Source organism: Mastigoproctus giganteus, chromosome 10 (assembly GCF_048544385.1).
Source record: "Mastigoproctus giganteus isolate SK-2022 chromosome 10, ASM4854438v1, whole genome shotgun sequence".
In the NCBI taxonomy this organism is placed as follows: domain Eukaryota; kingdom Metazoa; phylum Arthropoda; class Arachnida; order Uropygi; family Thelyphonidae; genus Mastigoproctus; species Mastigoproctus giganteus.
Window position 1 is genome coordinate 62,456,989 of NC_143584.1, and position 13,458 is coordinate 62,470,446.

Consider the following 13,458-nt stretch of genomic DNA (forward strand, 5'->3'; position numbering starts at 1 on the left):
ACATAACTAAACTTCACAAACTTCACTAAATTGCATTTCTAATGTTTTTTACAGATTGATTTTATTGTGTATAGAACATAAGTTATGAAAATTTACAACTGCACAAGGACTTTATAATGACCCTGTATATAAAAAAAAAAAAAAAACTTTTTTGCTTTTTTTTATGGAATTTTTTCAGCACTGTGATGGTAACCGATACCAAGTGCATGGGGTAGTTGGTTGTGTCTGTTTACTATTGTTGTTACTGTTGGTCAAGGAACTCTCTGCTATCCTACATGACTGGGGATTCTGGCTTTCTGTGATTCCATTTAAGTGTTCTCTGGGAGGCCTATTGTTGGTAGGTTCTTATGGTGGCTTTTTGGCACTATGCCAGGGGTTCACACTGATCAGGATGGTCATTACTTGTTCCGTATGCCACACATGTTTGACTTTTAGCATTAACATTAGTAGAGGCACATGATGCAAGAAAGCAGGCTTTATACAGCATCAGCTAAAAGAGAAAAAAAAAAAAACCTTCCCATTTCACTGATCGATTCATTCCAAATGTTTGTCTAGTTCTGCCTTGAATTTATTTAAGCTTCTGCAACAACAGATGGAAGTTTGTTCCAGCAATCAACTACCCGGTGGCTAAAGGCAAACTTCCACACATCTATTCTACAACTGTCTTTCCTCAGTTTGAATCTATGCTCTCTCAGGTTTGTAATCTGAACAAGAGAAAGAATCCCATCAGCATTGAGCCTGCTCAATCTATTCAAGGCCTTATACACTTTAATCAGATCACCTCGCAGGTGCTTAGTCTCCAGAAGCTGTAATTTGAAGAACTTAAGCCTTTCTTCATAAGAACACCCTGTTGTTCCTTTCACTAGTCTTGTTGCCCTTCTCTGGACTCATTCTAGCAACTCTACATCCTTCCTAAAATAAGGCTTCCAGACCTGTATGCAGTACTCAAGCCTGACCATTGTCCTATACAAAGGGATAATCACCTCCTTATCCCTGCTCACAAAATTCCTGTATATCATTGACATACAGGAAAGACCCCATGACCTATTCTGTCTGCCCTGCTCAGAAAACTTCATATCTGACTGCACCTCCAGTTCTCTTTCATTCACCACTACCCCAAGTGTAACATCACCCAGGTGGTACATTTCTCTGGGGTTACTGCTACCCATATGAAGTACTTTGTATTTGTCACTGTTAAACTTCAGTTGCCACTTCTCAGCCCATTTACCCAACTTTTTCAGATCCTGTTGCATCAGCATACAGTCATTACTGTTATTAACAACCCTTCCAACCTTTCTATCAAATGCAAACTTTAACATTAAGCTTGATATACCTTCATCAATATCATTGATAAATACAGAAAACAATGGGCCCAACACCGAACCCTGAGGGACATCACTAATAACATTAGTCCATGTAGACCAGTATCCACTGATTATCACTCTGTCTTCTTCCACTCATCTGTCCTTTTATCCATTGTAGCAACTTGCCCTTAATGCCGTACTGTTCCAATTTGTACAGTAGTCTTCCATGTGCAATAGTATCAAAAACTTTCCTGAAATCCAAGTGTATGTTATCAAAATTATTTTTTGCATCCAGTTCCTTTGTGACCACATCATTAGTATTAATAGAGGCTTATGATGCAAAAGAGCAAGCTTATGCAGCATCAGCCAAAAAAAAAAAACAAAAAAAACCCCTCCCATTTCACCCTTCCATTCGTTCCAAATTGCCTTTTCAGTTCAGCCTTAAATTTATTTAGGCTATCAACTTCCACAACAAAAGATGGAAGTCTGTTCCACCAAACAACTACCCATTGGCTAAAGGCAAATTTCCTCACATCTCTTCTACAACTGTGTTTCCTCAATTTGCATCTATGCCCCCTTGGGTTCTTAATCTGAGCACGAGAAGAATCCCATCAGCATTCAGCTTGCCCATCCCATTCAAGGCCTTATACATCTCAAGTATCCAATCAAATTGGTCAGACAAGACTTCCCCTTGACAAACCCATGTTGTGTCTGAATTATTACTGCTGTCTTATCTAGTTGATCCTGCAATGCTTCTTTAACCAGTGACTCCATTATTTTCCCTGGAGCAGAAGTCAAACTAGCAGGTCTGTAATTACTCTTGTCACCCTTTGATCCCCTTTGTCAATTGGAGATACATTTGCACATCTCCAGTCTATGGGGACTTCCCCCGAGTCCAAGGATGCTCTCATAATTATGGCTAATGGTTTCTTTTGCCACCTCCTTTAATATAACTGGACAGATTCCAGCTATCCCAGGTGCCTTTTTTGTGTTTAACTTCAATAGTTTCTCCTCCGCTTTGCTCTCAGTTATTACAAAATCATTTAACTCCCTGTTAGAATTTGATAAACATCTGGCCGTCTCCTCCTTGAATAACTCTTCATGTGTGAATATAGTGCAAAATACTCATTTAGTTTGGCAGTTATCTGAGAATCATCATCTACAGTCAAACCATTGCTATCAAGTGGACCAATCTGATTCATCCTTTTCCTTTTAGAGTTTATATAAGTAAAGAAGTCTTTGCTGTTTTTCTTTGCATCCTTTGCCAAATATTTTTCATAATCTGCCTTTGCTTGCTTAACCTCCTTTGTGGCTTGATTACAGACTAGCATGTATCTACCATCGGCATCTGTATAGCCTAATAATTTATGTGCCTCCCATGCATTTTTCTTCTCTGCCATGAGTTCATCTGACATCCATTTGGGCCTAAACCTAGAGCAGTATTTCCTGGTTGGGACAAATAGCCCAGTAGCTTCCAAAATTATTTCCTTGAATTCTTCCCATTTAGAATTTGCTGTTGGTAACATCATCAGTTGGTCTCACTGTATAGAACCTAAAAAAATCTGAGACCACCGTAGTCGCCTTTTCGAAAGCAAAAACCCTTCCCTTTAATCTTGATCGTAGTTACACCTTTAAGTAAATCCCATATCAGTACACTGTTATCCCTGCCACCTAGTAGTTCCTTTATCTGTAAATTCTTAATGCATGAATAATCACTGCTGATAATCAGATCAAGAGTGTACTCCCTCTTGTTGCCTCTCTAGCATGCTACTGTAGAAAACAATCATCCAATAAATCCGCAAAAGCCTTGCTAGTGTGCAAGTGACCAACCCACAAGTTCCAGTCTATATCCGGGAAGTTAAAATCCTCCATTATAAGACACTCTGATTTACTGGCCCACTCTATTTCTCTGTATTGTACTCATCAGAGTCATTAGGCCTATAACAAACTCCTACACTCATTTTTACTTTCCCAGTGCTTATGTCACCCCAAACTGACTCAACATTGCACTGCCCATCTATGTCAACTGGATGCACTTCCTTAGATTTTGTGTTTCTTAACTAACAGCATAACCCCTCCCTTCCTATCCTGTCTATCCATTCTGTACACATTGTACTCCCCAAATTCCAATTCTGCATCCTTTATATCTGAGTGGCACCACGTCTCTGATATTCCAACGATATCCCCCTTGGATGTCTTAACCAGCACTTCAGATTCATCAACTTTATTTACTATACTCCTAGAATTGGTGTACATGTTACTCTTAGTTACTCTAACACAGCCCATGTATTTATTTGTTTCATGACTCTCAGCAGTTCCTGAAATCTCCAGCAATTGCCTTTCCGGGCTGCTGCTCATTCCAATAGAAGCAGTGTAGGAATCATTATCACCTCTGCCTGCGGCTACTCCCCCAAGCTTGCAGTTTTCTGACCCACCAAACATTGCCTCGATAGCATCACCAAATATTCTTGCACCACTTCTATTTAAGTGTATCCCATCCCTGTAGAAGCAATCTCTCCTGTAAACAAGAACAGACCATGCTGAGAAAAATTCTACCCCATGAGCCCTGCACGAATTGCTCCAGTGCCAAATTGTTTGACAAGGTTGTCATCATATACAGTAAACCCCCGCTATTCACGGGGGTTACATTCCTGAGAAATGCCGCGAATACCGAAAACGCAAATACTGAGTTATGGCTCCCATAGTAATAAGGGTTCCGTTCCAAAGTATGAAATACAGTATATAAGAAAAACTAGTCTAAAATTGTGTATGTATGTATTATATGTACCTTCATAATATGACTATGTACATAGACAGTACATAGTGAAATGCAGGCATATGGCATCGAAATGAAAATAAGAAACAATTTAATATTAAATGTAATATTTATTAGAAATTTCAAACAAGCGCCTTTGCTAGCTAAAAATCTTATCCCGCCAGTGCTACACCAGTTTCGCTAAAGTGTTGATAAAGGAGTTTTGCCTTTTCACGAATGATGAGTGAACTTAACGAAATTTTATTTTGAGTTCGGTCTTCTATCCACAGATTTAAAGCTTTTCCATTTTTTTCTAATTTAACATCACGAGTTACAAAGCAAATTTTTGAAGCAATTAGCATGTTTTCACGGACACTACGGCGGATTTTTTCTTCCGATTTTTTGATTGATCGTACCATTGACTCATTGATTTTATAATGTTTTGCCACTGAGGAGACACTTTCACCATTAGAAATTTTATCTAATAACTCAATTTTATTCACTAATGTCATCACTTTCTTTGATATTTTCACATTTGTCTTGTTTTTTGTAGCCATATTTTTGTAGGGGTTAGAAAGAACGTGCCCACAATAAAGTCACTTTCTTCCCCTCTCCTCCCACCCACTGAGCGCTTTTTTGACCGGGAAAGAATTTTAGCCACCCCCATGTTTTTTTATGGCAAAAAATATTCACGGTGCTTTAAAATTCATATTTTTTTAGGTTTCATTTTATATTAAATCGGCGATCGCGAATACAGATACCGCAAATAGTGGGGGGGGGGGTTACTGTACTCCCTTCTATTGTGTCTGGGCAGGATTTCAGATACTTTCAATTTTAACCCTATGACTTGCCTGTCTTAGGTCTGAATACTTCCGAATCTTTTCCTTGTGTGTTTTCTGGAGGTTGCTGGTGTTGGGCACTACTATGTTGATCAGGTAAGTAGCCGTTTCCTTCTTATCAGTGAGGGTTATGTCTGGTCTGTTGCATGGGATCATCTTGTCCATTATTATGGCATGATCTCAGTATAGTTTGAGTAGGGTCTCTATTACAGCCTGAGTTTTGTACTTCTAAAACACGGTTGATTCAGCAGATTTTTGTGCTAACTTCTGGTGTTTTTTCTTGGTGACCTGGTCATATCTACAAGTGGAATAATGACCTCCATAAAGACTACATTGTGTGTGATCATCATGTGGTGATGTGCTGTATACTTTCTGGGTCCAGATGGCATTGTTCACATGAGTCATCTGTTACTCTATAATCCTTGACGATGTATTTCTTTTAGTTCTGGTTATTGGTTACTTGGTCTGGGATGGCAAGCATGAATCCTTCAGTCAGGGTAGAGCTTTCCATTAGTGAGCCAAGAGTTGGAAACCATCTTATCAGTGTAGTCTTGGAGGCCATTATAGCGTCTATTTTTATTATTATTATTATATGTGACTATGGAAAATCAGTATGAACAAGGATTTTATAGGATGATCTTCTGACCTCATAATCATGTAATCAGAGAATGTGCATAGCATTGTTGGTACAGAGATTTACCACCAAATTGAAAAGGTTATATTTATTTAACCTGGCATTCTGCAAAAAAAAAAATGAATGAATCCTGTCTGTTTTATTCTGCAAACTATAGGCTTCTTTTTTTTAATACAGATCCCTGTCTGATCTGTATTACAAGTTCCTAACCTGTTCAAGGGTTCCAGTATTCCTAAAGAAAAACTATTAGTAATAATATACTGGGGTTCTGAAACTGTTTTGTATATAGTACTTTTCAGATTTTACTTTGGGCTATGTTTATTCATTTTTTTAAAATTAATTTTATCCATTTTCATTATTCTTCAAAAAGAAAAAAAAAACAGTACAGTGATTTAAAAATACAATTCTTAGTATTACTGAATTTACTTATATAGGACTTTCACATACAACATGCATGCCTTCAACTTGAGTAAAGAGTTTTGTCTTGAATTTCTGTGCAAACAGTCTACAATTGCTAGTCTGCAGAAAGGTATGTATGATTGCTGCTTTATTCTGTAGAAGAATATTTGATTATAACTTAAGAATATTCACTATTTTTCAGGAAGATTATTATTGAATAGCATAAAATAATGGACAAATTTGTTTCAGATATGGGAAGGAGGTCAAAAGTTGAACCAAAATTTATTTTTTAACAATAAACACATAAATACATCAACATTAACCATACTGTCACTTCTTTTCAAGAGCTGTTTTCTCTATATACTGACAGATTAAACTTAACTGTTTTTCAAGAAAAGAATGCAGTCAGGTTAAAGTAATGCAGAACCACCTTGACAGGAATGCAATCAGTGTTAAGGGGAGATCTTGTCTGGCCTTCTCATTAGGCTATAGTGACATAGTAACAAAAGAATTGGATGCAAAAAATAATTTTGATATCACATGCTTAGATGCAGTAAAGCTTTTGATAGTGTTCCACATGAAAGACTGCTATAGAGATTGGGGGACTGTGGCATTAGAGGCATGTTGTATTCTTTCAGTTTTATTTCAACTGCCATTTCCTAGGTGGAATCATGATCGCCCATTAGGCAGGTACCCATAAATAGTTTTTCCCATGATTTCAACCACCACAGTTTTAATAAAACCTAAATAATCCTTGCTAAATAATTATTTTTTAAAACTTTAAAAATTCAAGTCAAAAAAGTACAAATTCTTAAATATTTTTTGTCACACAAGTGATTTTATCCTGCAGATCTGAACTGCCATGGTCCTGATCTGCAGGGGAAGCTGCTCATGTATGGCCACCTATTATGGTGTTCCTGGCCATTCCAAGGTCTCAAATCTACTTACTATTAACTTGCGATTCTTAATTGTAGCAAATAAGTTGATATCATAAACTGAAATTATCTCCTCTTGCTGCCATTTGCATAACTTTGCTCCTAATCCTGTTGAAGACTATTGTTACATATCTATTGATCTTTTAAAATTTCTTTTAAATCTTTACAATGGGACTCTTGTTACACAAGTCCTGAATGTTAAGAGATCCTTCAATTATTTCAGCTTCTTCAAGGCAATGCATTATCAGTCTCTCCCCCCTCCCTCCCCCTCCCTCCCTCCCCCTCCCTCCCTCCCCACTTCCAACCTTTTCTTGAGTCTCATAGAAATATCCTTTCTTATGCAGTTCTGTTAAGATTATCACAACTTCTGATTCTCTTGTTGTAACTGAAGTCTCACATTTTTTTGGGACATATTTGAAGAGATCTTATCTACAAATCACCTAAAAATGGGCCCAAAATGCCAAGCGATATCAATGATCATAACACACATTTCATAGTGATTATCCATTATCTAGTACGCTTAAATGTGAATAAATTTCTTCTAATTTTCATAAGTTCATTAATTTGAGTATCTTAATTAAGGCTAATCACATACATGAAGTCTATCCGGAAAATATCCAGCCATTTTGACTATCGTGAAAACTGGTTGCATGGCCTTGATGTAACTTGGCAGTTTGTTAGAGGAGACTTAATGCACATGCGTGAACAGTCACTCTCCCAAGGGGCTGGTCAGTCGGCAGTAAGATGCCATTGAGTGAGCTGTGTGACTGTTGTGTACTGTGTGACTGTTGCATCCACAATGACTGAGTGAGTAGATCAGCGAATCTGCATCAAGTTTTGCTTCAAACTTGGACATTCGTCCGCGGAAACTATTCAAATGATTAAGAAGGCTTTCGGGGATGATTCAATGAGTGAAGTTCAGGTAAAAATGTGGTACCGATGCTTCAAAGGTGGGCGGGAATCCATTAAAAGTGATCCACATTCTGGAAGGTCTTCAACAAGCAGAACACCAGAAAATGTTGAACGCGTGTGGGCTGCAATCAATGAAAATCGGCAATTGACAGTGAAATAATTAGGTGTGGGGATTCCATGGACTTTTTTTTTCAGAGATTTTGACGGAGGATCTTGACATGAAACGTGTGGCTGCAAAATTTGTTCCGTGGCTCCTGTCACAAGGTCAGAAGGAATTTCATGCTGAAGTTGCACAGGACTTGCTTGAAACTGCTAACAATGACCCAGATTTCCTCAAGAAGGTCATAACTGGAGATGAGTCATGGGTCTATGACTTCTGGCTTTTCCCAAAGCTAAAATCACTGTTGTTTAAATGCAACAAGGCATCATATCTTGAAGAGTATAATAATCTATACAATATTGGTATAAACACACCATAGACAGCTCTTAAATGAAAAAAAAAACTACGTTAGTAGTGTGAAGGGCATCATTTTATCTGTATCTCATATTGTGCTCCTCCTTCACAACAAGTTGTCATGTAATGCACTGCCCCGAATAAGTAATGCTTCACTAAAAGAGAAGACTATTGTTACTTATTCTCAGTGGGCACCACCACCACCCAGATGGCACCGTTTCAAGGCTTGTTGGCCTTTCATCGGTGGGTGGATAGGTACTTAAATATTATCAAATACACCTTCTGGCATCTCTCATATTGTGGGATTATCTTCACAACTGGATTGTCATGTTTGCAATACCAGGGTACCTGCCCACCCACCGATGATAGGCCAACAAGCCTTGAAACAGTGCCATCTGAGTGATGGTGCCCACTGAGAATAAGTAACAATTGTCATCCCTTTTAGTGAAGCGTTACTTATTCAAGGTAGTGCAATACACGGCAACTCGTTGTGAAGGAGGAGCACAATATGGGATACAGATAAAATGATGCCCTTCACACTACTAACATAGTTTTTTGTTTAAGAGTTGTCTATGGTGTGTTTACACTAATATTATATAAAAAAATAATATAATTACTAATAATAGAACCTTCCTTCCACAGGAAACCTTGCCATAACTTCTTAAAATATTGTCTTTGATGTCACTGAAATTTGTACAAAACTATGATTAACTAAACTAAAAGGTTTCCTTTATATATCTTCCTCTTTGCTTCCTAATAATCACAACTGGCTGCTTTTGTTGAACTAAAAATCATTATAAATCTTAAAGTGAGCATTTTTTTTTTTTTTTTTTGTAAATTGTAGAATATGATCCCTGACAAACTTTACCATAGCCAGTAATTTGGCAGCTACTGGTGAAATGCTTCCTGCAAGCGAGATGTGCTGAATTTCCAATTTTGTAAATTTCCAAGCTCAATTATGAGCTCAGAAATGAGAGATGACATACCTTTTACCATGAGCAACTTAGAAATTTCGTTTCTAAATTGCTCATAGTGTAAGGTATGTCACCTTTAAAAATTTAGAAGACCTCTCCTTTTTAGAAGAGGTTTAGAAGAGTTCTTATATGATAAATATCATTAAAAGCCTTGGGGCTTTTAATGAGGCTTTTTTCAGATGAGGTCTCCTTACTTGGACACAATATTCCAAATGCAGTCTTACAATTATCTTATACAGTGCGATTATGACCAGCCTACTTTTACAGGGTAAAGTTTGATAAATCATCAATAGAACACCATGGACTTTCCTGACCACCTGTTGACACTATTCAGAAAAATTCATACATGTCTGTATCGGAACTTCCATATTCTTCTCCTCCTATACTGTTTTTAATTCAATTCGTCCAAGTGTATAATTTATTTTGCATTTGCAAAATAAATTATAAACCTTGCATTTTGTGCATTAAAACTTTTCCACCATTTTTCTGACCCTTCCTGAAGCCTGTTCGTGTCATCCTGCAGGAGTGCTAGTTGTCACCAGTCATTAACAACTCTACCAGCCTTTATGTCCTCCCTCTGCAAATTTTGACATCACGCCTTCTATCCTTTCATCAATATGAAAATCTGAAACAACAGAGTGCCAAGAACTGATCCTTGGGAACCCCATGTAGCACCCACTTCTGCCACCTAGCAATCCATCTTAGAACGCTTTCAGTAATCCTAACATGTTCCAGCTTATACAGTAACCTCTCATTAGGGACTTTGTTAAATGCTTTGCTAAAATCCAAATAAACTATGTTGAAATTGTTCCCTATATCCAGCTCATAAGTAACTGTGTCAAAATAGCTTACTAGGTTAATTAAACATGATTTTCCCTCCCCATGGCCATGCCATGTATTCTTCAGAATGGCATTTTTTTTTATCTAAGTGTCCCTGGATTGCACTCTTAATCATTGCCTCAAAGATTTTCCTTACCACTGAAGTCAGACCACCCAGTCTATAGTTACCAACTTCCCTCTTAGAATTGGTGATATGTTGGCATTTCTCCAGTCCAAAGGAATCTCTCCCGAATCCAAAGATACTCTCATAATTAACCTTAGTGGTTCAATGCATTCTCTGGCAGCATCCCTCAAAATTACTGGGAATATGCCATCAACTGCAGGAGCTTTACTTGCCTTATGCTCAAAAGTTTTTCTAATAAACAGTCTTCTATAATTTTGAAATTACTAATTTCTATATGGCTCAGCCTCACTCTCACGGCCTCTTCTTAACGTGTAAGGTCAGTAAAGATCAATAAAGTAAAGATCAAAGTAAAGAACCCATTCAATTTATCAAGCAGAATCATCTGAGTTAACTAAAACTTTCCCACGCCATGCACAAGGGTTCGATCTGATTTGCTTTTTTCCTTCCTTGTGTCCACATACATGAAAAATTCCTTGTCTCCATTCTTTGTTTTCTCATACGAATCGCTGTTGTAGGCTTCACTACTTTTCATCGCTCTTTAACTGTCCCATGCTGACTTTTTCTATTCTATTTGATCGGCCAGCTCTGCATTAATCCAGTATTTTCATTGTTTTCATTGCTTCTATGATTATTGCTTTAAACGTATTCCATTATTCATGATTCAAGTGTAGTCACCCTCCCTTGCAATCGGCCTAATTTACAGATACCTTAAACTGTCAAAGTACCCTCTTCTGAGATTAAAACCCATGCTTTTAACTACTACAACATCTTTCTTCCAACTAACAAACTGTGTGATCATGATCACTACCTGCCAATGTTTCTTTCATTTTAAACCTTCTGATGTCATATAATCCATGAGTAATGATGAGATCAAGAATACTCTCAACCCTAGTTTTATCCCTGACATCCTGGTACAAATATTTATCTAGTTTATTTAGAAAAATTTTTTCTCCAAGGTGAGATTCCCTAGCTTGGGCAGATCGAAGTCATCCATAATAAGACATTCTCACTTGCTTGCCCACATCTAAAGACTCATCATACTCTTCACAATCTTCTGGTCTGTAGATTACTCCCACTCTCATTATACCTTTGCTTTCAACTAACTCATATCAAATTCTATGCTGGAAAACAACTTCAGACTCAGCAAAAGCTCTTTTTGTGCTCCGGCTGCTTTTGATTAGAAGCATGACCCTGCCACCCTTTCTGTCTCTCCTAACTACATTATACATACCATAGTGGAACTCATTCATCATTCTCAATTTATAGGTGGCACCATGTTTCTGTTAGACCTGTTATGTCAGCATTAGTTGTCCAAACCAGGAGTTTAAATTCAACCATTTTCTTGACAACACTCCTGGCATTACTGTAAACACTGATTAAGACTAAATAATCTTCTGTAGTTTACTGTCCTCACACACCCCTTGAATAATTTAGGCTTGTTTTCCTAGCTCTATCTTCCTACTCATTTGAAACGTTGCTACCCTTTAGGACATCTTGCCAAAATTGGCTGTTGCAGCAACAAACAGGAATTCTTGAGGTGAGTGCATGTATTACATGGATAATATCTTATGATATTATCCATATCATGAGATAAATGCAGATCTATATTACCCTTCTCTCTTCTAACTAGAAGTTTTTCTGAACTCTTCAGTTATTCTCATTGATACTGGCAAAAATTCTTGCACCACCTTTGTTCAAATGAATACCATCTCTACAAAATAGATTCCTTCTTCTTACAAGTATACAACTGAACAGTGGCACTAGTGGAAGAAGAAACATTTTCAGAGTTGCTAACTTTCTTTATTGCTTAAAAATTATTGTTTTTCTATAACTTTTGATTTAAAATTGGTAGTGCGGTTATGTTTTTGTGATTCTCTGATCGAGTTGGTGAATTTGTTAGAATTGGCTTTTGGAATTACATAAGACACCAGTCGACTTCTGCCGCCATTGGGTGTTGTATCAATAAGAACATTTGAATTTTGACACTATTGCTGTAGTATTATAAAGTGAGCAATAGGGGAATTCTAGTGTTTTATTTGTGGTAAATGGGTAGCTCAAAATTTCAAATCACATAAGTTGGCATTAGTTGGATAAGTTTATTATTTATATAATATCGGTGTAGATTCACCATAGTTTGCTCATAAATTTGAACTACGTAAGTAGTGTAAAGGCATCATTTTAATTGTATCTCATGTTGAGATACAATTAAAATTACAATGAGATAGCTGGTATTGCACTACTTCAAATAAATAATGCTTCTCTAGTAAAGAAGACTACCATTATTTATTTTTAGTGGATACCACCACCCAGATGATCATTTCGAAGCTAGTGAGCTTCATCATCAGTGGGTGGGCAGGTACCCTGGTAATGCAACATGCCATCACAGTTGCGAAGTTATTTCCACAATATGCGAGATGCCAAATGGTGTAGGTAATAATAATACGGTAAACTCCCGCTATTCGCGGGGGTTACGTTCCTGAGAAATGTCGCGAATACCGAAAACGCGAATACTGAGTTATGGCTCCCATAGTAATAAAGGGGTTCCGTTCCAAAGTATGAAATACAGTATATAAGAAAAACTAGTCTAAAATTGTGTCTATGTATGAATTATATGTACCTTCATAATATGACTGTACATAGACAGTACATAGTGAAGACAGTACATAGCAAGCATATGGCATCGAAATGAAAATAAGAAACAATTTAATATTAAATGTAATATTTATTAGAAATTTCAAACAAATCTTTCAAACCAGCGCCTTTGCTAGCAAAAAAACTTATCCCGCCAGTGCTATCACCAGTTTCGCTAAAGTGTTGATAAAGGAGTTTTGCCTTTTCACGAATGATGAGTGAACTTAACGGAATTTTATTTTGAGTTCGCTCTTCTATCCACAGATTTAAAGCTTTTTCCATTTTTTTCTAATTTAACATCACGAGTTAAAGAACAAATTTTTGAAGCAATTAGCGCGTTTTCACGGACACTACGTCGGATTATTTCTTCCAATTTTTTGATTGATCATTCCATTGACTCATTGATTTTATAATGTTTTGCCACTGAAGAGACACTTTCACCATTAGAAATTTTGTCTAATAACTCAATTTTATTCGCTAATGTCATCACCTTCTTTGATATTTTCACATTTCCCTTGTTATTCGTAGCCATATTTTTGTACGGGTAAAAAAGAACTTGTCCACAATAAAGGCACTTTCTTCCGTTAACACACTTGAAAAAGTCTGTTTTACACTGCAAAACGGTAGATTTACCACATTTGTAAGCATATCAATTTA

At 37.0% G+C, this 13,458-nt stretch overlaps 1 protein-coding gene across 4 annotated transcripts in view; it reads left to right on the forward strand.

Annotated features, from left to right (window-relative positions):
- LOC150079052 (uncharacterized) overlaps nt 1–13,458 on the forward strand; it is a 577,353-nt gene that overhangs the window by 549,409 nt on the left and 14,486 nt on the right. For all 4 annotated transcript variants that reach the window (XM_090382803.1, XM_090382804.1, XM_090382802.1 and 1 more), the window contains one exon: nt 5,967–6,061. In XM_090382803.1, coding sequence (XP_090238929.1) covers nt 5,967–6,061 — 95 coding nt within the window. The remainder of the gene's footprint in view (nt 1–5,966; nt 6,062–13,458) is intronic.